This window comes from Brassica napus, chromosome C3 (assembly GCF_020379485.1).
Source record: "Brassica napus cultivar Da-Ae chromosome C3, Da-Ae, whole genome shotgun sequence".
NCBI classification, from domain to species: Eukaryota; Viridiplantae; Streptophyta; class Magnoliopsida; order Brassicales; family Brassicaceae; genus Brassica; species Brassica napus.
Window position 1 is genome coordinate 6264247 of NC_063446.1, and position 24962 is coordinate 6289208.

General features: G+C 34.8%; 6 protein-coding genes and 1 pseudogene across 9 annotated transcripts; 3 read left to right on the plus strand and 4 right to left on the minus strand.

Annotated features, from left to right (window-relative positions):
- Positions 1-127: 127 nt before the first annotated feature.
- On the minus strand, positions 128-2605 carry LOC125584176. The gene is made up of 5 exons (XM_048752214.1): positions 2439-2605; positions 1736-2171; positions 1409-1651; positions 873-1301; positions 128-770 (listed from the first exon to the last, which is right to left on the minus strand). Exons 2-5 carry the CDS (start codon positions 2169-2171, stop codon positions 577-579), a joined length of 1302 nt encoding a protein of 433 aa, XP_048608171.1. The 5' UTR covers positions 2439-2605; the 3' UTR covers positions 128-576.
- Positions 2606-2978: 373 nt separating this feature from the next.
- Positions 2979-5452, plus strand: LOC106387121 (UDP-glucuronic acid decarboxylase 3). Of its 4 annotated transcripts, none has more exons than XM_013826928.3 (10): positions 2979-3118; positions 3221-3327; positions 3702-3788; positions 3871-3958; positions 4041-4132; positions 4224-4288; positions 4373-4539; positions 4611-4835; positions 4919-4959; positions 5052-5452. In XM_013826928.3, exons 2-10 carry the CDS (start codon positions 3244-3246, stop codon positions 5232-5234), a joined length of 1032 nt encoding a protein of 343 aa, XP_013682382.2. In that variant the 5' UTR covers positions 2979-3118; positions 3221-3243; the 3' UTR covers positions 5235-5452. The 4 variants fall into 4 exon arrangements, with proteins under 4 accessions (XP_013682382.2, XP_013682383.2, XP_048608172.1 ...); XM_013826929.3 differs by having other exon boundaries at positions 3027-3148; XM_048752215.1 differs by having other exon boundaries at positions 3094-3118; positions 3225-3327.
- A 1542-nt stretch (positions 5453-6994) lies between these two features.
- Positions 6995-8905, plus strand: LOC106386607 (putative cyclin-T1-1). Its single transcript, XM_013826437.3, has one exon. The coding sequence runs from the start codon at positions 7739-7741 to the stop codon at positions 8531-8533; it is 795 nt and encodes a 264-aa protein (XP_013681891.2). The 5' UTR covers positions 6995-7738; the 3' UTR covers positions 8534-8905.
- A 1513-nt stretch (positions 8906-10418) lies between these two features.
- On the minus strand, positions 10419-11298 carry LOC106386827 (copper transporter 1). The gene has a single exon (XM_013826644.3). The coding sequence runs from the start codon at positions 11265-11267 to the stop codon at positions 10695-10697; it is 573 nt and encodes a 190-aa protein (XP_013682098.3). The 5' UTR covers positions 11268-11298; the 3' UTR covers positions 10419-10694.
- Positions 11299-12091: 793 nt separating this feature from the next.
- On the plus strand, positions 12092-13142 carry LOC106387108 (annotated as a pseudogene).
- A 449-nt stretch (positions 13143-13591) lies between these two features.
- BNAC03G12110D lies at positions 13592-16772 on the minus strand. The gene is made up of 5 exons (XM_013826932.3): positions 16373-16772; positions 16062-16280; positions 15703-15910; positions 14425-14532; positions 13592-14107 (listed from the first exon to the last, which is right to left on the minus strand). Exons 1-5 carry the CDS (start codon positions 16583-16585, stop codon positions 13953-13955), a joined length of 903 nt encoding a protein of 300 aa, XP_013682386.2. The 5' UTR covers positions 16586-16772; the 3' UTR covers positions 13592-13952.
- A 2069-nt stretch (positions 16773-18841) lies between these two features.
- Positions 18842-20159, minus strand: LOC106385183. Its single transcript, XM_013825130.3, has 4 exons — positions 19676-20159; positions 19539-19581; positions 19302-19423; positions 18842-19201 (listed from the first exon to the last, which is right to left on the minus strand). Exons 1-4 carry the CDS (start codon positions 19805-19807, stop codon positions 19100-19102), a joined length of 399 nt encoding a protein of 132 aa, XP_013680584.2. The 5' UTR covers positions 19808-20159; the 3' UTR covers positions 18842-19099.
- Between the last annotated feature and the right edge of the window lie 4803 nt (positions 20160-24962).

Genomic DNA, 24962 nt, shown 5'->3' on the forward strand with positions numbered 1-24962 from the left:
AATTAAAAGTTACACTTGAGATATATAATGTGCTACGTCAAACCCAATAATGAAGACCCTTTTTTACTACATAGACTATGATGAAGACGAAAACATGGTTTTGGGGGCATAAGATCCCATACATAAAATCTTGCATTAACAGTTTCGTTAAATTGTTATAAACTTCCTTCACTTTAAGCGAAATCGGTTCTACTTTTTCAAGTATAACATAAGAAAGGTATGCAATTAACTCAAATATAGTGACCAAGACATAGCAAACACTGATTACAGAAGATATGTTTTTCCATTAATAGTGAAACGGTTACATTGTAGTTTCAGCAAACAAAAACAGACCACCTTTGCCAACCCACAACTAACCGTGTACTTAATTTCCCTTGCATGATCATAAAGATCTGCTTCACATACTCTCTTAACACTCAAACGTAAACGGTTACACAAAAGTTTAACCTAACGGAAACATCCTTCCTGGTCAAACTTTATGTTAACCGTTTTCCCAAAAAACAAACCCCCCTTAACAGAAAACATAAACATTAATATATTACATAAGTGTTTCACCATCCCAACCCAAACTTATGATCACCCACCCTCAGTGTCGCTACCTTCAGATGAAGTCTGCACGGCCTTCTCAGTTTTCATCTTCGGCGGTGCCTCTGTCGGATCTCCCGAGACTGGATCAGTTGGGAGAGAGAGACTCGGTAAAGGAGAAGCAGATGCCGAGGAGACGTTGGGGAGAGAGTCGCTAAGTTGTATGGTCACATCCACAACAGAAGCTGCATAGAAGAAAAACAATGAAAGAGTCATTCGTTTGTAACTGATTAAAGACATTGCAAGTGATAAAGCACAAATTATTTGTCACTTATTTAAAATCTAACTTTCATTCTTTTTAGTAGCTCCAACATTTTCTTCCCCACCGTAACTCTTTGAGGTAACTTCTCCCACGTCCTTAACTGGAGCGGAAGCTCTGCCACCATATTGAGAACAAACAATTGCAGTGGACCCTGTAGAAGAGGCTCCTTCGACATTGGCCCTCTCAGCCTCTACAGTGGGTAGTTTCACTCCGGTAGCACCACCTTCACCATCTTCACCATTGACGCCCACTCCCGCAGTTGCTCTAGCCTCTTCTTCCATTAAACCTCTCCAGAAATCAATTTCATTTGGGTCGGGATCACCACATCTTCTCGTGTTTATGAAAGCTGGATAGTTGACTAAGTCTAACCCCACGTCCCAGAGAACAGATGGTGCTTGGGAAGCATTGATTGGAACCTGCTGGCGACCTATCGGAGAAAGAGTATTGAGGCCTCCTATTCATCAACAAAACCGAAGATCATTTTAATATACATTTGCTCTCCAGAAATCAGTTTCAGTTTCTTCAATATGAAGACAAGGATCAGTTCTAAAATCATCTTACCAACAGCGGCAACAGCTTCAGGAGTATTCCCTCCCACGTTAGCAACATCCGCCATGTCCTCATCATCATCAATGTGTATAACGTCAATCCCCTGGCCAACGCCACTTATTGCATTGAAACCCCCATCCCTGTCAACATGAGCCATCTCTAGTGCAACTCGGTAGAGAAGTTGCATCTCCTCCTCTCCAAATATCTCCCTCATCACTCTCTCACTTGTTTCAAGGCGTTGTCCATAAATCAAACCTGTAATCAATTTATGACGTTAATCATAAGGTTAAAGCTTAACGTTTCTACTACACAAAGTACGAAGGGGAGTGAGATAGGCACCCTCAAATATGGCTCTTTCTCTTTCATCCTGAGCACCGTTAACTACATAGGTTGTTGCACCTATAGTGAAGTTTGAACGCCGGAGGAAGTTGTACTCCGCCACGCTCCTCGCTCCAAGGGTAGCCAGTAAAGTAACCTCAGTCAGCCATGGCCTCTCCGTTAACAGAGAGCGAAGATCATGAGATGTCGATATCGCCAGTGGGGGTATGTTTCCACTAGGGAAAACCATCCATTCAGGCATCCCATAGGTGATAACCACCGGGGTTGTCTCACCTACACCATACTGCTCCCTGATGGCGCCTTCAACGACTTCGTAATTCTCTGCTTCCTCCACGTACATAGTCCACCCAAAATCGGTGGGTGAAGGGAGGAAATGCCAGTGGTCCCTTTGGTTTTTCTTCCAATCTCCACGAAACACACGAAACAGTCTCCCCATCTGCTGCGGTTAATCAATAAGTTAGTCTCTACCGAAAAACGTTTTACGTATATAACCAAGAAAAAATTCAACAAGACTCATACAAAATTAGGTTTAATAGAACACAAATTAAAAGAGTAATCTTCTAACAATGACATTTTAGAACGAGCCACTTTAAATGCTCCGACAATCGTATTTATTGTGAGGGAAATACAGAATCGACATCTTAAATGCAATAGGGTTTACAACGGAATCGTTTAGGGGATTAAAGGTTTCATGAAGACTTACAGTTGGGAAAGTCTCTTAGCTCGACCAAGATTCGCTGAATATCTTAAACGGCTTTCTGATTGAACTCCACTTTCTCTCTGTGTTTTACTTCCAAAAGCTGAAACCGTCTCTTCCGTTTTATAGAGGTCCCAAAGGTGGAAGACTATACAAACCTATATTTACACATTTTCTATAAGTAGAGGACGAAAATCTTTTGGTCGATTCGTTTTTGGCATGCGCCGGTTGCGTCAGAATTTGTGTGGACGGTAAGTTATCAGCACTCCCACTGTTTCAGTTTTCTTTACCGATGCAATCTAATAATATCTTCTAATATCTACACAATATCTAAACATAATCTAAGCAAAATCTAAATAACTCTGTCATACACCTACAAAACCCTACGTACCTCAACCCGGGGAAGTCGAAACATTAAGAGGTGAGGGCAATTGGGTCATCAACCGTATATTTCTCTCGCAAACTTTTCCCATCTCCTACTGTTCTTGGTAAACACTTAATTTGGGCTTTTTCCATGGGTTTTGACCCAATTTGCTCAAACATAAATGGCTTTAATATGTAGAATTTTATTTTTATTTAATTTAACTGAAAAAAATCTTCACTAGTTTCAGACACGTGTGGAGTATAAGTAGACGATCTCTCCGTGTCTTTTCTTTCTCATCAGATCAGAAGATTTGGGACTTTAGGTTTCTCTACCTCTTACCTCGAAGCTTCTAGTAATATAATCATCTTTCTTCCATCTCCTTGATCGTAATTCTCATTTGCAAATGTCTCAATCTTTTTGTCAGGAAGGATTGAGAGATCTCAGCAAATGGCGGCTACAAGTGAGAAACAGAACAACAGCTCAAAGCCTCCTCCCACGCCTTCTCCTCTCCGCAGTTCCAAGTTCTGTCAGGTGAAAAAGTTTGTAACTTTGATTTTAGATTTCAAGTTTCGATTTTGGTGAATATCCTTTTGAGATTCGTCGCCGTCCAGTGTAGTTACACGCTTGAATCCGTTTTCTGATCTGTATAATTCGTTGATGGTGTGAGTCCTTTGTTGTCAATTGCATAGTTTAGTTTTGGTCAAAATCGAATCAGCTATGTTACAAGGATCTTAACTTGATGTCTTTGGTATTGTAATGAAGATCCTTGTAATCGACTCATGTTTATGCGACTTAGATCTATGAAATAACTTTTGTCTTATTTATCAGATCTTGTGGTTAATTAGTTTGATCTGATTGGCTCTGATGTGAGTTTAAAGTTGCTTACTTTCTTGCTGTTTGTGTAGCCTAACATGAGGATCTTGATCTCTGGAGGAGCTGGCTTCATTGGCTCTCACTTGGTTGATAAGCTCATGGAAAACGAGAAGAATGAGGTTTGTATATGTGTCTACACTCAACAAAACCGACATGTCTCTTATGTTTCGTACATATTTTGATCAGTTTATTATTCTCCAGGTCATTGTTGCTGATAACTACTTCACTGGATCGAAAGAAAACCTCAAGAAGTGGATCGGTCACCCAAGATTTGAGCTCATTCGTCACGGTATAAGACTCAAGACTCATATCTTCTTGTTTTATGTCAACATGATCGTCATCCATTTAGCTTTTGGTATTTGATATGTTAGATGTTACGGAGCCTTTATTAATCGAGGTTGATCGGATCTATCACCTTGCTTGTCCTGCCTCTCCTATCTTCTACAAGTACAACCCCGTCAAGGTTTGTGCAGAAACATATATAATGTTCTTAACATCCATCAGAAGCATTAGTTTTTTTTTCTCTCTAATATCTAATCTTTTTTTTCTTGCAGACTATAAAGACCAATGTGATTGGTACACTGAACATGCTCGGTCTTGCCAAGCGTGTTGGAGCAAGGTTAGTTCTTGCTAGCTCCCTATTTGTTAATCAAATCTTCTTCTTTGTTCATCTCTTAAACAGTGTGTTTGTCTCTTAAAACAGAATCCTGCTCACCTCTACGTCGGAGGTCTATGGAGATCCTCTCATCCACCCTCAACCAGAGAGCTACTGGGGAAACGTCAACCCTATTGGTGTTCGGAGTTGCTACGACGAAGGCAAGCGTGTGGCTGAGACGTTGATGTTTGACTACCACAGACAACATGGCATTGGTCAGTTTTGTGTCTCTTCTTCACCAAACTCACTTAACCGATTCTCATTGTATCCGTTTGCTATTTTGTAGAAATCCGCATTGCTAGAATCTTCAACACGTATGGTCCTAGGATGAACATAGATGATGGGCGTGTGGTGAGCAACTTTATTGCTCAAGCGCTTCGAGGTGAGGCTTTGACAGTTCAGAAACCGGGGACACAGACTCGCAGTTTCTGTTATGTATCAGACATGGTGGATGGACTTATCCGTCTCATGGAAGGAGATGATACTGGCCCTATCAACATCGGTAACCCAGGTACTCCTTAAAGAACACTATGGAGGGATCGTATCTATCTCATTGTTTAGGCTTGTGTCTCTGAATCTCTCTGTGTTTCTTAGGTGAGTTCACAATGGTGGAACTGGCTGAGACGGTTAAGGAGGTTAGAATCAGTTTTGTCTAAAGGATATGATGGATCTCGAGTTTTAGTTCGTGTTGTTTGGTTCTTAATGATATATATTTAAACGCATGCAGCTGATTAACCCGAGCATAGAGATAAAGATGGTGGAGAACACACCGGACGATCCAAGACAGAGGAAACCAGACATAAGCAAGGCCAAAGAAGTGTTGGGTTGGGAGCCAAAGGTGAAGCTCAGAGAAGGACTTCCTCTCATGGAAGAAGATTTCCGTCTAAGGCTTAACGTCCCCAAAAACTGAAAAACATGTCTCTGAGTTTACGAGTTTGTCAGTTTTTGAAATTATATGGTGTTCATTGTGTACTACACTGCGTTTGATTTCATGTATTTTTATTGATCCTTGTTTTGTTGTAGAAAAATAAGTTGAGAAGTTTTTTTTCAATGAGGAACTCCTCGTTTCTGTTTGAATATATTGTGGTAAGCTCATCATATTATAATGTCTTTTTTTTTTTCTGAGTTTTTGACCCAATAGACGATTTATTTAATTAACTAAAACAAAATCCAATCAATGTTAATTGAGTGTTCAAAATTTTAAAATAATTAAATGATCAAATTTTCTCCATATATTCTTATTTATAAATTTATTATATTAAAACTATTAAAAATTCAAGCACTGTATATACAACCTTTACATACTTAACACATGTGTATGTTGTTCAAAGAAAAAGAAAGATGGAACATATGTACGTGTTTAACTGCATCATGCTTATCTAAGATGAATGCTAAAAGGAGTTTTTGATGTTTACTAATAGATAAGTTAGTTCGTCTTACAAACTGACCAATTTAGTGTATTAACTCTAACTCTAATTCTATCTAACACGAGTGAAAATAACCATCTTTGCTAGGAGTGAGCAAACATTCTCCTATATTTTAAAATGATAGTGTTATGATAGTGATCTATAATCCCACACTTCAGATAAAAACTAGTTTAGTGATGACATTGATACCATGATATGAGACTAATGATCTCTTTCTTAGTTTTTTTAGTTAAAATTTAAAAGACAATTTCTCATATTCCGATAAGAACCCTACCCTAAGAATTCCTCGTTAATAATGCTCTTACATGTGAGGGAGTATTATTCAATATGGCCAAACTTCATTCTTTTTGAAATTTTTGACCCCTAAAGCTTTAAAGAAAGTTTACATGTCCTAATAGTAACCGTAACATTACCATCACGAACAATCAACTCATTGTTAAGTATACTGTAATGAGTCATCAACCAAAAGGAAAAGGACGTAACCATGCAAATTATAACTAGCATATGTGCTATCAATGATGTTTCATTGCTTAATGAATTAATTTCCAAACAATTCTAACTAAAAATAAGACTTGCAGTCACGAAAAAAAAAATTCACACAAAACAAGAAACACATTACAATCTTTTTTGAACATTACACATTACAAAAATTTGAGGAAATGATTACTAAGACTTTTTTATTAATGTAAGTAATCCTTTAGGACTAGCTAGAAATGTATATGAACACACAAAAAGGGGCATGTTTCATGTCACAGTCTACTTTGTATAATTTTCCTTAGTATCATTAAATCTTTTTATTCCAGAATCCAAAAATGGAACAATATACATAACACACTGATGTACATTTTTGTGCACACACTTTGTGCACTGAACACACAAGAAAACGCAGACACGTTTTTTGAGTTTAAGAGTTGTCAGCTTTCGAAAGTATATGGTGTTTATTATATATATACAATGTAATGGTTGGGTTTCATGTATTGTTTCTGGTTGTAGAAAAATAAGTTGGGAAATTCTTAGAGAGGAACGAGTCCAAAATGTGACATTTTAACCTGTAAATAAGGTGACGTGTTAGTTTTTTTGTTTTTGTTTTTTTTTTAATTTGTTGTTGTTTACTTAGTTAATATAAGCAATTAATAAGAAATAAAAAAGGAAGCATAAATAAAAATTAGAAAAACTAGAAAAAATTTTAAAATCGAATTTTGGAAAAAACAATCTTGAAATTAAAAAGTTTTTTTTTTCATTTTTAAAATGAACTTTTTGCAAAAAAAAGATTTTTTTATTTTTTTTGTAAAATCATATAAAACTCTAAAAAAATTCAAAAAATAATTTCGAACATATATATGATCACTAAATGTTACTCTTAATAGTGGACCACAGGTCCCCCTTGTAATTATTATGATTTTAGAGCTATTATAGTATTAATCAATAAAGAAGAGTACTAATTAAACAGAAAATGCAATCTTGAAAAAAGGAAAATCTAATTATATATTGACAAAGAGTATTCAAAAAGAACTAAATCTCAAATAATTATTTTGATAAACCATTCAAGATTCATTAACAATATATAAGATTTGGTTCACTTATTTTGCACTCCTCATAGGTCAAAATAGTAATAAAATAAATCAAAAGAATTGACAAAATCTTCATATTCAGAATTGAATAATTTTTTGGCAAATTGTTCTTAGTCAAAATTAAGGAAGAACATTTTTATTTGGTAATGTATAAACATTTAAGGAAAACGGAATTGACTTTAAATCCATCTATTAAAAACTTGACTAGATTTTCCTATATTTTGGGTATTTAAATTGAGGAAGAATTCAGTTTATACCCTGTCCTACAATATAGTTATTTAAATCCTCCGCTATCCTCGTTAGCATCAGTTATAATCATCTTGCTACTTTACATACGATCTTCAAATTCTGATAATAATCAATCAGGCGATATCGGGATTCTTAAAAGAAAAAAAAAAGAAGCAAGAGGTTAAACAATGGGAGAAACAAGTTGGTATAAGACAAGAGAAGAGATAGAAGTAAAGTCCCCATCGAGAGTAGACGGTATCGACTCAAAGCAAGAGAGTTTCCAACGTTGGTCTTACTCTACTTTCCTCCAGGAGCTTGGCCAGAGACTCAACAATCCTCAGAGATCCATAGCTACATCGATAGTCTTATGTCAAAGATTCTTCACTCTCCAATCTCTGGCGAAGAACGACCCCAAAACAATCAGCATCATATGTATGTTTATCGCTGGAAAAGTCGAAGGGTCTCCGAGACCGGTGGATGACGTCATCGCCAAGGGTTACAGGGTTTTACATGGCAAGGAACCAACGACAGAGGTGTGCGCGAGATTGAAGGGGGCTGTGCTAACCGGTGAGAAGTTTGTGCTCTCTACGTTAAGGTTTGATCTCGAAATCGAACACCCTTATGAACCGGCTCTGGATTGGGTTAGGAGATGGGTTAAGGTCGAGATGGACGCTAAGAGATTGTTTCAGGCTGCGTGGAATTTCCTCAACGACGGTTTAAGGTCGTCGCTTTGTTTGCAGTTCAGGCCGAGTCAGATCGCTGCGGCTGCTATATATCTTGGCTCGCGCATGACTAATGTGAAGATACCATGTGATGGGGAGAAAGATTGGTGGCTAGAGTTCCATGTAACGAAACGTCAACTGTGTGAAATTTGTAACCAGACGCTCGAAATTTACCAACAAGACTTCCTCATTCCTGTTAAACATGAAGCAAAGTCTAAGTTTGGTGATGGAGGTTTATTGAGACCGGAGCAAGGAAGATGAAACTAAATCTTTGTCAGGGTGACTCTTGATGGTCATTTAGTATCATAATTAAGTGAAAAAGTCATAAATGTAGTCTAAATATGTTGTTCAAACAATTATTATTATTATTATTATTTGAATTGATTGTTAAATTAATTCAAAAAAAATCTTTTTATATCAGTTTGCTTGCTTTCTTATTCTCTATACAAAATTTCTTCAAAGAGTTAAACTAATCTCTTCTTTATCTTCAAACTTCAACCTTTTTTAGCTTTGTTTGGTTCCAAACCAATAGAGAACTTGTTTCTCACAGTTTTATCAATCATGCTTGCCAAAAGAGTTGGTGGAGACTCCTTTTTTCCATGTCTTTTCCTATTTCTCTCTCTCCAAATGTTATGAACAGCCGCTTAAAACATATATCGGGTTGTAAATAGCTGAAGCTTATTCCGACCTGAGTCAGTGATAAACCTCACTATCTCCGTCCAACCCTCTGTCTAATGTTCCTTGAGAACTCCTCTGTTTTGAATAAGGACACTCAAAAAAGAGATGGACAACTGTTTCCATATGGAGCATTCCAGAAAAATAATGAAGTTACTGAGAGATGAGGTATTGGCTAAAAGAGGCTAAAGAGCTTGTAATTAAGGTTTTAGTTTAAACCAATCAGACTCTATTTGATTGAGTATTTAAGAGCGTGAGAAACCCTACGAATGTGCCTCTCCCAATCTCACTCAGAAGAAAAAGCAGACAGCCATGGGAGCACTGAAAAGGAAATCATCATCCAATTCCACAACTTAGCTAAGCAAAGAAGAAGAGAGGGCCTCACTTTCCCAACTCAATACTCAAGGCCATTGTGGACCTGAGGCCGAGACATGGCCGATCCTGAGCATAGGCCAGTCAAGCATTGGCTTATGGCCCTAATTTGTTTTTGAAAAATTATATAAAAATAAACACTTAAAAATTACTGAAATCTTTACTGAGGGACGTCCTGCGACGTGATCAATTCCATTGACCAAGCAATTTGTAAGAGTAAAAAGAAGGTATCCTCAATAGGAATCCAGGAAGAAAACAATCGATATGACCGCCATGACAGCTACGACTATGAGCTTCCTGAAGATTTCGAGTAAACCTGCCTGTTAAATCGTATTACATTATCTATTCTCTTGAGGCGTATGTATTCGACTGTGGCAAAATCTTTGTTGAGTGTTCTTGATTCAGTGGATACAGAGCTAGAGAGTAGCAAAGTGAATGCAGCTGATGAAAACAAAGTTTCTTCATCCCTTAAGAAAATCGAAGACTGATCAGGACCGGACCATGCTAGGTGAAACATTCGCAACAGGCCTCTAAAATTTTTGAAAAAAATTATATACAAATAGCCCTTAAAAACAAAATTTAGACCCCCAAATTTGTAAAAAAAAAAATTTGCATAGACACATCCACAAGCCTCTAAAATCTCAGGGCCGTCCATTCAAGCCGAGAAACAAATACTCGTAACTTTTAATTCATGAAAACAATTATGTTTATATACCCATTGAATAGTTTAATTGTTTTTCTAATATTTTTTAAAATATACGGCTATTTATTAAGGTTAAATTTTAAAATATTATTTTTAAAAAGCTTATCAAAATTTCTAAACTAACCCTAATTTAACAAAGAAACGACTAAATTACTCTAACTCCTGAATCAAAATTCTAATTTTTAAATACTAAATAAATAATGACTAAACCCAAATACAAATAGAACATATAATTTTTTTTTTTTAAGTATTTGATAATTTTTGGAGATTTTCCCTTTTATGTGCTATTTTAAAAGCCAAACTGTTTTACTAGGTACTGTGCTATAGTATTTCTCACTAATTAATGTACGGATTAATAGGCCAGCGTTTTCTCTCATACCCTGACTTTGTAGCATCATGCCCTAAGAACCATAAAATGATATGTCACATTATTACGAAGATGGAAGGATTCTCTACAGATTGATATATCCAGCTTTCACCAATAATCATATTAACCTGAAGAAAACAAAAAAATCGCAAGGGAAAAAAAAAATTCCTCCTCACACTAGTAACACATACATGAACCTCAAGAACAACCCACAAAAGTTTTGTGACAAACAATCCAAGAAAACTACAATGCCTACATCTCTAGTTAGAAATACACGTATGGATCAATTTATGCATATATCACAATCAACAAGCACAAATTACTGAGGGAGGAATCTCGTAAGTTTCCCTGTTACCGGAGGGATTCCGGAAAGTTCGGCTTCCGAGCAACATGAAACCGATGCCATAACCGGCTAGGGCGGCGATAAACACGCCAGCGTTGAATGACATGACGGCGAGCATGACTAGATAAGCGATGCCGGTACGGAGGGTGTACACGACTGTTTGGACGAGTCCGGAGGCGGCATTAGCTGAATCTTCGGTGGTCCCACGGAGGAAAGAGAATTGACCAAGCCATTCGGTGAGAAAGGCTAGGAAAAAGACAAATATGAGACAAAGAGCATACATGCCGGAGCTTGTTCCCGGCCAGCCGGAGAAGAGAACCTCCGTGTTCTTGCCCCAATAGAAAGTCATGTGCATCATCATCATTTCTTGATTTCCTCCTCCTCCACCGTTCATGGAACCATTGTTCATTATGGATGATGATGGTGGTGGAGGCACGTCATCATGATCCATGCTTTCTTTGTTCTTGGGTCTCTTGTATGTTATTTGGGAGGAGAATGAGAATGTTCGAATAGGCCTTTTTGTATTTATTGGCATTTACTGAGATTCCTTCTTTTTCAATTTCTTTTTGTGTAACTTGTTTTTATAGTTTATTGTACAACTTGTTTTTATAGACTTGTCGTGTAAAAAAAAAGACTTGTCAAACTTTTTATCGTACAAAAAACAAGGGTGATACTTAGAAAATACAGAAGGAGAGATTAATGTACTCTAAATTTATAATATTAATTAAGGGACCCTTTAATTAATTACTATATTTGGTTCTTGGTTTACAAATACGGCATCATAAACTCTTAGAAAAATCAAAAATTTCACTATTATGGAATTATAAGAATTTCTAATTGCTTATGATATAAAGAAATTTAATTTTGTTTCAAAATATAACCAGTGGTCTCAAGAGTCAAGACAATCGAGAATTTTAAAATATGATTATTTGTTACATATGGGGAATACAATAATTAAAAAAAATTATTTAAACGAATTTATACGGTGGTGTATAAATAAATACTGTGAAATGATTTGTGAGATTATGCAATTTCTCTGTTTGGTTTATGTAAGAATCCCACACACTTGATGTCAAAAAAAATCCACACACCTTCAATTATGTGAACAAATGATCTACTCTAACGGTAAAGCTAGAAACAAGCGAAATACCTAAATATAATCAAATTAGGTAATAAAAATTATAGTTTGCACCATCGTTGGGTTTTACTTCTTCAAATTTGATTTGTTAGACTTCTAAAAGCACCAATATACTTTCAACTAAATAGTTTTTGATCTCAACTAAATCTCTTTCAAGTACATTTTATACTCGAATATACACACAATTATCGCATTGTTGTTGTTGTAAAAATGTACATTGTACTACACACGAACTCCAACCCAAGAAAAAATCCCTTATAATTACCCTAACACTACTTGCACACACACACACACACGGCCAAAACCTTACCTATCAAGTTAAGAATATTTCTAAACAATATGAACGGCATGAGTGGATCTTCTTCGGCGGCTCCTGCACCTTCGCCGTCGGCTTTCTTCCAACATCGCCACCGTCATCATGGTGGCATGATGCACATGACTTTCTTTTGGGGAAAAAACACCGAGGTTCTATTTGACGGCTGACCAGGGACCAGTCTGACCATGTATTGGGTCTGCCTAGCCGCCATTTTCGCCTTTTCAGCATTGTCAGAATGGATTTCGCGGTGCGGGGTCATGAAAGCCGGTCCGGCTAGCTTTGGCGGCGGGATAGTCCAGACGGTGGCTTACACCGTGAGGGCTGGTTTATCTTATTTGATCATGTTGGCTGTAATGTCATTCAATGGAGGAGTCTTCTTAGCTGCAATGGCTGGCTTTGGATTAGGGTTTATGATTTTTGGAAGTAGGGCTTTTAAGGACACTGCTGGTAATCACACCCACACCGACGTTCAATCACATTGTTGACTTCCGGTGAGCATATAATAATAATGAAAATAAAATCACATTTTTGGAATTCAGTATATTTATTCTCTTTTTTTTGAAACAACTATTCTCATTTATGGTCTTGTTTACGTCTAATATTTTGTGATCAGTTTTAGTTCAATAAAAACGTTGATCTACATAACTATCTCTCTTTGGTGATTGTGCAGAAGTCAGATTTTTCCTGGATTTGTTTAATGTAATTTTGTTATCTTTGGTCAACTAATGTATACCTAATTACTTGCGATATGCAAGCAAGAATTCTGTATTGATGTCACTCTCGAATGAAAATAAAGTAAATATTTCTTCCTCTTTTATCGGATTTGTTTGTTTTGTTTCTATTAAGCAGATATTTAGGGAAAACTAGTTTGGATATAAGCAAGAAAAGACGTCATGGGCCTAGAGGAATATATAGTTGCTTGGATCAATTGCTATAGAAATGCGTAGATAAAAACCCATACATTACTTGTCGGTGCAAGTAAACAATGAAAAGAAAAAGAAGAAAACAAAGAGAAGTCACATGAGAGTGGAGCAATGTACACCGTCACTGGCTCACAATTAATTTGAGTAATGGCAAAACGTGAGTGCACATGAACCTTATAAAGTGAAAGTAAAGAATAAGTGCACATGAACCTTCCAAAGTGAAAGTACGAAGAATACGAAGAAGTCGGAGGATTTAAGACCGGCCACGATGCCACCACGAGCATGTCATATTTTTTTCACATTTCCACACATCTTAACGCGTTCCGTTGGATGAACATTGAGACACTAAACTAGTTATTCCAAAAACCATAACTATAATTCTAAAACATTAATTTGTAAAGGAAGTTTAAGCATACTAAGGAGATGGACATAAGAATGAAGACGTAATAATCAAATTAAGACTTTTTATTATACTGGCGAGATGTATATAATGCTTTTATCACAAGGAATCTTACATTAAAAAAAAAACAACCCGTCCCTTTTATTACAATAGACACGCAATATATATGAACACATATATGCATATTACAATAGACATGCATATTATATGAACACATATATGCATATTTTATTGTTCTTTTATCAGAAGACTTACTGATTTTACTAGAACCATCTTAAGGAACCACCAATAAAAAATAACAAATTCTCTCCCTTCTAAAATCTATATAAAAATGATGATTTTAAAATTTGTCACACATTCTGACCACTATAAAATATTCAATCCAAAAACATTACCTTTCGAAAACCTATAGTTTCAGCAACCAATAACATTCCAATGTTCGATCAGTACGTCCATTCATGTGGCAAATCTGCCAGCGGTTCTTGGTGTCTCTCGGCCGACGTCTCCGCCATGTGCGTAGGCCCACTCTCTGCCCGGGTTGATGAACTACTTTTGTGAATGTTGTTGTTTTTGTTCTTTACGGACACCAACAAAGCATCTATATGGTAAATATTATCAATCAAAAGCATTAACCGGTCGTTTAAAGAAAAAGAATATGAAGAATCCACTCATATCAAAAAGATACACTCAAAACCCAAAATTTACATATAAGTTACATACTTGCATGTGTCTAATATGATGTAATATAGTAGAACTTTAAATAATAATTATAAACATGCATAGCAATGAATTCCAAAATTTCAGCGACTTTGAGAGGTTTTGTACTGTTTATATCTAAATATAATTAATACTTGTAAATCATAAGTTCACTCAAAAGAATACAAGAATAAATAACGAAAAAGATGGGGTTGGTACCATGAAAGGGAGGGATATCAGAAGATAATGTAGAAGGAACGCCCAATTTGTCAAAGTGAATTTTCAAGGCTTCCACTACTCTTGCTGGTATTATTACTGTTGAACATCCTGCAACCAATATTTTTCAAGAACAAAAGTCAAACTTTCAGTAAACTGTCTGGTTGAGACATTAATTTCATAGAACGACAACAAATCTTAATAACAACAATACGATATCATCTAAATTGTCACCACCTCCCACCAATATCTAAGCCACATTAAATCAAATGATGCCGAAAGGAATTTTATTAAGAAAGGAAGACGATATTTGTTGACAAGTCCACCGACACCTTGATTGGGTAACGGTTAAGAGTTGAAATGCAATAATTTACAAATCCACCGACTCCTAGATCACTAAGACCACCGATTCAATTTCAAAACCAAAAGAAAATGAAAAAAAATCATGGTTGGTGTAATACATGCTGGTGTGCGACTTACAACTTTAAGTGCCTAGCTATTTAAGTACGAACTCGAATATAGTACTATATTTAGAAGAAAAAAGTACACTATGTTGTTTAGTTATAGCATTGGGTATTGTCAATGACTCAATGATCGAATAATGACATAACAAAGAATCACAAGACGAGTAATTATCAAGGTTATCGTAGATTATCATCCACTATCGAATGAAACAACTGGGGTTTTAAGAAAACAAAATGAATGATAATGATTTTCAACCTAAATGGTTTATTTTGTTGAAAGGGAAAGAGAGTAACAATGGGGACCAACAAGCAGAGAGGCAAGATATTTATGAAGGGCATAACTGTTAATTCAGCGGCCACAAAAAAAAAAACAACTTCAAAAGAAAAGAGATTAATTGCTGAGAAGGAATCTCTGGAATCTACTCAGTCAAACAATGTACCAACGTAAGATAAAGATTCTTATTATATCTTGGTCCTAAATAATTGAGATCTAAGCAATCGAGATAGTCGACCACAGAAAAAAAGAATGACGCACTCTAAATTTAAAGATAACATTTAAGCTAAAACTAACTCTAATGTTTTCAGTGGTTTATTGTTACAATTTAATGAAATTACTAAATCTAATATAGACACAAGATCCCCACTATGTCAACCCCTATAAAACAAAGTAGGAATCTCAAAGCTAGACGACGACGTCATTTCATATTTATTTTTATCTGTCGTCCATTATAACCTTCTTTAAAATCACATTTCGTCGAAAAAAATCAAAACATAAACTTAGTGCTAAATTAATATGAAACTATTGGCTGGCTCTAACCTGATTTCTTGCGAGACTCCACAACAGTACCATGACTGCGTGGCAAGAACACTCCAGTTCCACCAGACCCGGCTCTCGAACCCAACCCGTCAACGAACACCGCCTTCACGGCGGACTTTGGTCTCTGTAGGTTGTGGTAGCTTCTTTCTTTGTGTCTTAATGCATCATCCTTGCGTTCCTTGTGTTTCTCCTTTTTGATCTTCCGGAACTATATACACAAAATTAACATCATCATTGCACCCGACGGTGGTAACAAAACTCTGTTTTCGTTACGGTTAATTTTAAACCGTTGTATTATAACCGACAATTTTAAAAAAAAAAGATTCCAAGTAATTATCAACTGATAAAAATGAGCTCACGTTAGCTTGAACAGATCGGATCTGTTCATCGATGAGAGCTTGTTTTGATTGAAAAGGAATTATAACAGGACTCTTTTCCACCGTCGCTTGCACGGCCGGAGTTAAAGGAGGTGATGGTTCTCGGGAAGGACCGACAGGGCTGCTATAACCTGAGGCGAATGGTGACCAAAGAGTCGACTGCGGCGAGCCAGAGCCAGAGCCAGAGCCACCACCACAAGACTGAATAGAAGAAGAAGAAAGCTTACTAAGGAATATGAGATTGAATAAAAGAGTAAAGAATCGAATCTGTTGGGTTTTTAAAAAGCTTGTACCTTCTGATGCTTTTCATCGTCCTGAAGCATATAGTTAGTCATCTGACGAGTCAACTCGGCGACGTACTCGTCTTCATCCTCGTTTTGTGGCTTTGGTGAATCCGGGTCCGAGTCGGATCGGAGGGAGCTTGTGGTTGGAGTGAAGAAAGTTGGGGTTGTGTGCTCAGAAAAAGAGCTAAAGAAATCTATGTCTTGTAGTTCAGTGTATTCCATCTGATGATTCTTGTGGAAAATCTTTGGGTAGATACAAACAGAACAGAGAGAGAAACAGAGTAAAGCAAGCACAAAGAGAAGAGAAGAGAAGAGAAGAGAAGAGAGAGAAGCTTGTGCGAAAGAGAGATATATAAAGAAGGAAGAAGAAGACAGCTTTAGCAGAAGGCGTTACGACAATTTCACCTGTCAATTGTTGCTAGTTGCGACTCACGAGAGAGTTAAGGACTAAGGAAAGCATTTATAAAAAGTATCCCTATATGTACACATATTTATTTTCTATCATTTTTTTCTGAAATATGAATGCATTTATTTATTATTTAACTGTTTTAGGTGAATCTTTATAAAATTTCTCTTAAAATAGTGTATTCAACCTAAATTGATTTTCCTACTATTTAAAGCTTCAATAACTAATAATATGAGAGACTAATTGGGAAAGTAATAATGTTATTCAGTTATTACCTGTCAATTAACGTTTTTAAATTTGTCTAACAATGTTTTAAAGTCACGTTATTTTCGTTTATATGCCGTGTTTAGTATTCAAATTTATTTTGATGGTAAGTCCCAAATAAACTTTCAGCAAAAAAAAAAAAGTGCCAAATAAGTATAAACAAATTACAAGTTTTGGATCTCCTTTTTCTATCTCACATAATTTTTTCAAACAAAGTTGGTTAACTAATAATCAAATTTAAAATGCACAATTTGTTTAACATTGTTGACATTTGGTGCTACTGAATAACTCTTGCACATGATTTGAATTTTGAATCAATATGCAAAGTTTATTTTTCGATAGATGAACCCATCTATTAAGACATCAACGGACTTATCAATTATCATAATAAGATTTCCAATAAAATTAAACAAAATTCAAAAATGTGCAGTATAACTTGTAATAGAAGTTATGTGTTGCATCCTCAAATTCTGGTAGCCATGACATAAAATATCATTCTTCTCCTAACTTCTAACTAATGAAGAGCTGCTAACTATAACCAAATCGAAACCAATAAAACTAAGATTCCATTATCAATTATTATAAATACATAATTTTTTTTTATTGTACAGCTTTAAACAACATACAATTTTATATCCAATACCAAGTAAATCTGTAATTTTCACTTTGAAATATATTTAAATAGAAACATTAAATCGATTTATGATAGAAATTTCTTATGTGCTAGCCATATGGGGTTGCATCTCTATACTATATTTGTTTAGGTGATATATATATATGTGACTCTAAGTCAACTCATGCAGCTCGGGATGAGTTATTCGGATTTCCGGAGACAAAACTATAGTATATGTTTCTTCTTTCTATGCGATGTTTTGAAGTAACGAATGTTAGGTTCACCTTTCAAGAGCTGACCAAACGTAAGTAAGCACTCTTTTTCTTGGTATATAAATATACTAAAGATAGCTCCTTCCTACTACCCCTAGCTAATTGCTTTTGGAATTCACATTCTAATTGAGAAAAAAATATTGATTGGTTTCCCGATTCTGCAACGTTTTACTCTATAATTGATAGTAGTTGATTTTTATTAGACGAAAGTAGGTCTAAAATACCTTTATTGTAAAGTCTTTATCTAACAACCATCAACCATGTATATATTGGACTTTCGAGTATGGGATAATCAAACTTCTAACACTGACATGTTTTCCTGGATGTAATGTTTTAAAACAATACATTTTTATTAGAACTGTTTTTCAAGGCACATCCATAGAAAATATGAATTGTATGCACATCTTTACAACTGAACCTGAACGTAGATGCTACTTTTAGACTTGCTCTGTATATAAATGTAATATAGATTACTCAAACAACAATGTCGTTGTAGTATAGTGGTGAGTATTCCCGCCTGTCACGCGGGTAACCCGGGTTCGATGCCCGGCAACAGCGTTTATTTTTTTCCTTTCTATAAACACGTACGTTGTCGTGTTTTGAACAGGACAAGACACCGGCGTTTTTCCTCGCTTAAGACGGCAGATCTTTCTTTAACCAATCACCTGCGACGTCCAGCATCTCTGGCACGAAGCTCATTCGTTAGAAGCGGCAAGAACAAAAATAAACTCCTCTGGTTATTGGAATCGCAGGGAGGTCAGTGAGAGAAGAGAGATATGGTCATCCTTTAATGTTCTCAGTTTTAAAAGAGTGTTTGAAGAAAACAAGAAACCACGAGAAAATGTCGTCGGAGATGGTCCAGTTTTTAAATAATGAGTTAAGGCTTTGGTTCCGACGTAAAGATGTCTGTCTGGTTTGATCACTGGTAAAATTCTACATATTTGATTACCAAAAAAAATGCTACATATTTCATATTTTTTGTTGAACATGAGAAAGAGAGAAGCAGAGTAAATACTGATACAGTTCATTATCAACACACTTTTACTAGGAGATCCCTTTCAATATTATCGCCGAATATATTATCCCTTGTCCTGCATAAGCTTATTTATACAAAAGTCTTGATTGGTTGATAATTAGTATATGACTTGAGCTTATGAGAGATTTACAAAGAAACTGGTTCTTTAGTAATAAAGAGAACCTTGCCACCAGTTTCCTCTTGAAACATCTTGCGAGTTATGTCCATTAGCATCGTTTTCTTGGCTTCTTGGACCCTCGTTTTTAACCTGAGTAATGGTTTCTTTGATCAGCCAAGTCCTCTGATTTTTTTATTTTTTTTTGTTTTGGAAGTTATTTGCAAAATATACATTAGCTAAGAATACTCACTGTAGGGTAAGTTTGGTTGGTGGTGGATCGAGGGTATACGTCTTGGCCACCGTAGTAAAGAGAAGAGCTTAGATTGCATGGCTCAACTCTGTCTTGTGCATTTGAAATTTCTCTACGTTGAGCTGTGTAAGAAAGCATATTCATAAGAACTCACAGCCAGTTGTTCAAAAAAAAAAAGAACTCACAGCCATTCTTTGAGAATTCAAAGAAGAAGGAATTTTTTTCTTTCTCACTGACCTTGTGAGCCATGTTTGGAGCTTTGACCATCTCTTGTAACGCCCTGAGAAATAAAATAAAGAAACCGAAGTTTAAGCCTCAAGAATCATTCTGATTACTCAAGAAACAAAACTTGAAGAAAAGGAAGGTAATATAACCTTGGAGGGATGAGGGAAAATGGAGGAGAAGATTCCAGAGGAAGAAGATGGCGGCACAGGATCTTTGGAGCCGAATAGTTCGGTTGTTAAAGAAGAAGAAGTTGATGATACAACTCGTCCTTTACCTTCCATTATTAATTTTCAAAGTTTATACTCTACTCACTTTGAAACAGATTATCTTTGTGATTCTGTTATGTAAGAGAACTTGGAATGAAGAGGGGGATACTTGTGTAAGGTTTGTGATATTGCAATAAGATCTCAATGGGGCTATATATACATAATGCTACAAGGGATTAGGTTATGGAGATAGTGGAGCCATCATGATCATGATCAGCATCCATCAAGAAATGTAGCTTATTATGGGTATGTTTTCTCTCTTTGATGCTGAAAAGACTATTGCTTCTTTTCCTATTTCTCGTTTTAAATTACTTCAATTTATTTTCCTTGTAAGAGAAATTTAGAAGCTTCGCTATCTTTTATTCTTTGCCAATGTTTTTTTTTATTTAACTTGTAACGATTTATTTTAGATTTTCCTCTAAATGTTAGTTTGTAGTAAGCCTATTGACAAATTTGGATTCTTTATCTCTTCCGGATAAAGACGCGAACAGTTAGATTCTTGAAAGACTTCAATGTTTCTCTTGTAATAACAAAAAGAGCTATCTTAAAGAGGATAAGTCCGGCACCGGATCTAATATCCAACCAATCCTATGTGGCCACGTGCAATTCCGAAGATAAGTTGCCGACCCTCCTTGGTCACATAGGGCCAAAGTTGAAAAGAAAACAAAAGAAGAATTTGAGCTCTTTAAATCTCACGCATGTTGTTCATATGATCCGTTTTCTAATCTAAAATAGTTGCCATTTTAAACATAAGCACGTAATACTACCCAAAAACAATAGTTATATATAACTTTAATATATATTTTTATATGTATATTATATATATACATCTTTATATGTATAATAATTACTTTTTTAAAAAGAAAATAACATTTAATCAAAGAAGATGAGGTCCACACAAATTTTCCACTTGTTGAAGTCTATTCGTTTTCTGCTTTTTTTTTTTTTTTTAATAACTCAGGTATCTGGACAGCCACATTCCTAACTATCCCTCCGAAAGGGGTCCAGCGCCCCAACAGAAGGGATGTTAAATCCGTTGTGGCCAAGACTCGAACCCGGGTGGCGGACAATACAGCTATACCTCCTTTACCACCAAGCTACGAGCGCTTGGTTCGTTTTCTGCTTCTTTATCTTGAAGGCTCACAAATTAATCAATACTTCTTCAAAAAATATAATGAAAAAAATATCTGGAAGGTTTTTTAACAATAAAAGTAATTAATCAACATAAATGTCATTTTGTTTCATGTATACTAAATTTTAGTGGTCTTCCTTGACAAATTATAAAGCTTCAGATTAAAAATAAGATAATTATAAATTAGTTGAATGAACGAACAGTTATGAACAAATTGGGAACCTTTCATAAAATTTGTTTTGTAGTATTCTCGAACTCAAAAGTTTATGATAGTTCTAAATAATGTCGTATCTCTAGATATTATTAAGTGATAACAACATAAACATATATGTGTTGGAATACTTTAGATATTAATGTCTCTTAATTAACTCAAAATGATATCTCATCATAAGACAAAAAAAATACAATGTCCTCTCTATTTATATGATAAGCTTAAAAAACTTAGAATTCACATAATAAAAATCAAAAAACGGGGAAAGTAGTGTGAAAAAAAGAATGATCTGTTTTTTTCTAAAAATCTATAGATGGATGTCTTACTCGCAAAGTATCACGCATTAGTTTAAAGAAAAAAATGTATCACGTGATGATGATATATACACGTTGTCTACACGGAGTTGGCAAGAGAGATTCGGAAGAAAAGATTCAGTTCCCGGGAATAGTACTCATAACGATATCTCATCTTATGCTATAATTATCTAAAATTGGAGACCAAAAATTCTAGCTACCTTGAAAAATTGGCACATATACGGTCCCTCTGCGAATATTTCAAAAGCATCATAAACATACCAATATTTATGGAAATGTTACACATACTATTTACTCAAATATTCGTACATTTGTCAATTTATATAGTGGTAGAGTAAAAGCATGTAAAGACTGAGAACGGTTGTCTATCTATCTATATATATAAAGTACAGTTTATTCTTTTCTTCTTGTGCTACGTCAGCATCCACATAGATAAATCGAGTTCTTTCGGTTCGACACGTGGCAGTCTGCTTTTTCTCTTTTGTTTGTTCGATGGTCTTCGTTCGTGGGGTTTTAGTGTTTTACTAATGAGTAAAGCCTCAGACAATTGATAAGGTGGGCTTCAGTTACACATAACCGAGTCCAATAGGTATTTGGCTTCATCTCCAACACTTTACCAGAGAACTGATTTTTGGAGTACCGTCGGAACTTCAGATTCGTTTAGCCAACCGTCGAGAAATGATTATTTCCAGCGACCTTCTGTTGGAAGCCGGCGTCTTTGTCGAATTGCTTGAAGGTCTTCTCAACGGGTATCAAAAATGGCAACGTTACGGAACTTGATTGCATTCAATTATTTTCATTTATACTTTAATTAACTCCATTTTCCCACTCCTCGCACGATTTGTCATTCACTACATTTCCGCCTTTCTTTCATTATCAGAATCTGCAGCTATAAATATGTAAGTTTCTTCCTGTAAAATTCATCATTTCATTCTTCTCGATCCTTAATTTGGTTATGTTCCTAAAGAGAGTCTTCAACAAACAGGTATGTGTCTATTGTTTTTCTTTTTTTTTTTGTATCAGATATTAAAGATTGTAACTTTTGAGTTCACCTTACTTTGTGTCGTTACTTCTTACTTATATGAAGAGGATCTATATCTACTTTACCGGATTTGGGTTTAGATTGTGAATGGAATCGCTTAAAGTATATGCACAAGTAGAACTTGTGTGGGTTTGAGAGATACAAGATTCTTATTGTTCTATCATGATCAAATCTTCTGTCTTTTTTAATTCTAATTTGTAGAAGTTATACACTGTTTTGGCTCTGAAGATTTAGATTTCCGTATTAAAAAAAAAATTCCGGGTAATTAAAATAAAGTTATAACGTTTCGTATCATGAAAAGTAAGAAACTTTATTAATGGATTGTTGTTGCTTGATTTCATAAGAGTTGTACTTGCTGTGTGAGCTCATGGTGATATACAATTACATGTATTTGATCTTTCAGGAGTGAAATCCAGTTAATCTCTACGGTACATGTTGGTGTGTATGAAGATGTTTGCAATGAAAGGAGATGAATGCGTTAGAGAATGCAGACAACGGATGCGGATTGTGGTGAATAATATGAATCGTTAACCTTTAGCAATGTGAATTGGATTTGTTAAGTTAGTGGCAATGGTTTTTTTCAGAGAAAAAAAAGTTAAGTACAATTGTCTTGAGAAAAACCGAGCATGGCATGATGCTCTTGATTTGAACTAAAAAAAAAGGCATGATGCTCTTGATTTGAACTAAAAAAAAGGCATGATGCTCTTGATATACACAACATTGATGCTAAGGAAAAAAGAATAAACTGTTCTTTATATTAATAGATTAATATACAAGAATTTCAAATAATACCAAAATATCTAATGGTTACAAAATAAAACTTTTTTCTTTTCAGCTATAAATGATTATAATAAATTATTTTAAATATATAACAAGTTAGTAACATATATATACATCTAACATTAATAAAACCAATAAAAGTTAATAGAACAAAATAAACTATTGTCTAAAAGTTAATCAATAGCATTTATTCTGAAAATTCTAATTGGTTATTAGATTACATAGATTACTTGATCATAAAATAAGAAAACATAAAATAAAAAATAAATACTAAATAGTAACGAACAATACTTTTATATGTATATCTAATTAAGATATTCATTTATTTTATTACATCTATATAAATAATGTATTATAATAACATTGGTCATAACCACCTAACATAAAACAACATTGTTGTACATTAGATAAATTTTAAATTTTAAAGTTAAAATTATTAAAAATTATTCAATCCAAATTGCAATAAAAATCTACTTTCTGATATTTCATGTACAAAATAATTTCTAATAATACCCAAATATCTCATAATTACAAAGTAAAACTTTCTTTTCAACTATAAATGATTATAGTTACAGATATAATACATCTAATGTTTAAAAAAATCAAATATAAAATTTAATAGAACAAATTAAAAATTATTCACTATGTTCTAAAAATTAATCAGTAGCATTTACTCAGAAAATTATAGTCACGTATTTAGATTACATGGGTTACATGACCATAAAATAAGGAAACATAAAAAATATATTTAAATAGTAACTAAAAATGCTTGTAAGCTACCAGGAAGACATTAAACTTTTGAGAAGGAGCTTCACCAACTCAGATATCGTTCATGTACCTATGGCGGAAAACATAAGGGCAGATCGCTTGGTACACAGTGCTAGGAAACAACCGCCTTTCGTCGTACACATGGATGAAGAGTTATCACCTTGGTTTACAGAGTCTACATTAGTCTGTGAATTTTTTGCTGTAAAAAAAGTAACTAAAAATGCTAATTTTATGATGTTTAATTTATCACAGTGAATCAATTTTTATCCTAAATTTTCTAAATCAAATTTAAGAAAAATCAGAAAATGATAATACCAATTGATTGAGAAAATAATTGTACACGAATAAGAAAAAAATCATAATTTTGTGTTTAAAAAAAATATTTTACTTAATATAACTAAAGTGACTTAAATTTTGAAATAAAAAGAAATTACATATTTATGAAGATTGTTGACGAACAAATGATATATAATAAAGTAAAAAGAATAAGCTAGCGAGAATAATATTATTTCCAAATTGGAAAGAACAAAAATATTGCTAGAGAACAAGAATATTGCTTACCCGCCTGTCGGATGGGTTATACCCTAGTGTTAATTAGAGTATTGTTTCTTCAATCCTGGTGATGCTAGGTCGTCGATTCATTTTAAAATTGATGGTTTCAACTTGGACTATCACAATTTCATTGCTAAGCCTCTACTCGAGTTTAATTGCGTTTGGTTTTGTTTCTATACAAACATTCACATTTAATATTGTTGGGATTGCCTTGTCTTTATTTTGGCTGTTAAAAATCCTTCACGAATTATCTTCTGCATCTAGGGTTCATAATGTTCTTCGGTCTCTGACTAGCTAAATCGACAATGGTGTTTTCAGGAGGGTTATGTGAGACTCTGGATCATGATGAATCTCTGGATTGAGCAGTCTTC

What these genes read in the sequence shown, in the direction of transcription:
- LOC106386607 (XM_013826437.3), top strand. Translation starts at nt 7,739, where the DNA reads ATGGGAGAAACAAGTTGGTATAAGACAAGAGAAGAGATAGAAGTAAAG.
- LOC106385183 (XM_013825130.3), bottom strand. Translation starts at nt 19,807, where the DNA reads ATGGAAGGTAAAGGACGAGTTGTATCATCAACTTCTTCTTCTTTAACA. An exon ending in TTTTCCCTCATCCCTCCAAG is followed by an intron (nt 19,582 to 19,675) that starts GTTATATTACCT and finishes TTTATTTCTCAG; the next exon opens with GGCGTTACAAGAGATGGTCA. An exon ending in CTCCAAACATGGCTCACAAG is followed by an intron (nt 19,424 to 19,538) that starts GTCAGTGAGAAA and finishes TTTCTTACACAG; the next exon opens with CTCAACGTAGAGAAATTTCA.
- LOC106386827 (XM_013826644.3), bottom strand. Translation starts at nt 11,267, where the DNA reads ATGCCAATAAATACAAAAAGGCCTATTCGAACATTCTCATTCTCCTCC.
- BNAC03G12110D (XM_013826932.3), bottom strand. Translation starts at nt 16,585, where the DNA reads ATGGAATACACTGAACTACAAGACATAGATTTCTTTAGCTCTTTTTCT. An exon ending in GGAGTCTCGCAAGAAATCAG is followed by an intron (nt 14,533 to 15,702) that starts GTTAGAGCCAGC and finishes TATTGGTTGCAG; the next exon opens with GATGTTCAACAGTAATAATA. An exon ending in TGATATCCCTCCCTTTCATG is followed by an intron (nt 14,108 to 14,424) that starts GTACCAACCCCA and finishes TTTACCATATAG; the next exon opens with ATGCTTTGTTGGTGTCCGTA.
- LOC106387121 (XM_013826928.3), top strand. Translation starts at nt 3,244, where the DNA reads ATGGCGGCTACAAGTGAGAAACAGAACAACAGCTCAAAGCCTCCTCCC. An exon ending in GCAGTTCCAAGTTCTGTCAG is followed by an intron (nt 3,328 to 3,701) that starts GTGAAAAAGTTT and finishes CTGTTTGTGTAG; the next exon opens with CCTAACATGAGGATCTTGAT. An exon ending in TGGCTGAGACGGTTAAGGAG is followed by an intron (nt 4,960 to 5,051) that starts GTTAGAATCAGT and finishes AAACGCATGCAG; the next exon opens with CTGATTAACCCGAGCATAGA.
- LOC125584176 (XM_048752214.1), bottom strand. Translation starts at nt 2,171, where the DNA reads ATGGGGAGACTGTTTCGTGTGTTTCGTGGAGATTGGAAGAAAAACCAA. An exon ending in AGAAAGAGCCATATTTGAGG is followed by an intron (nt 1,652 to 1,735) that starts GTGCCTATCTCA and finishes AATTGATTACAG; the next exon opens with GTTTGATTTATGGACAACGC. An exon ending in TGAAGCTGTTGCCGCTGTTG is followed by an intron (nt 1,302 to 1,408) that starts GTAAGATGATTT and finishes GTTGATGAATAG; the next exon opens with GAGGCCTCAATACTCTTTCT.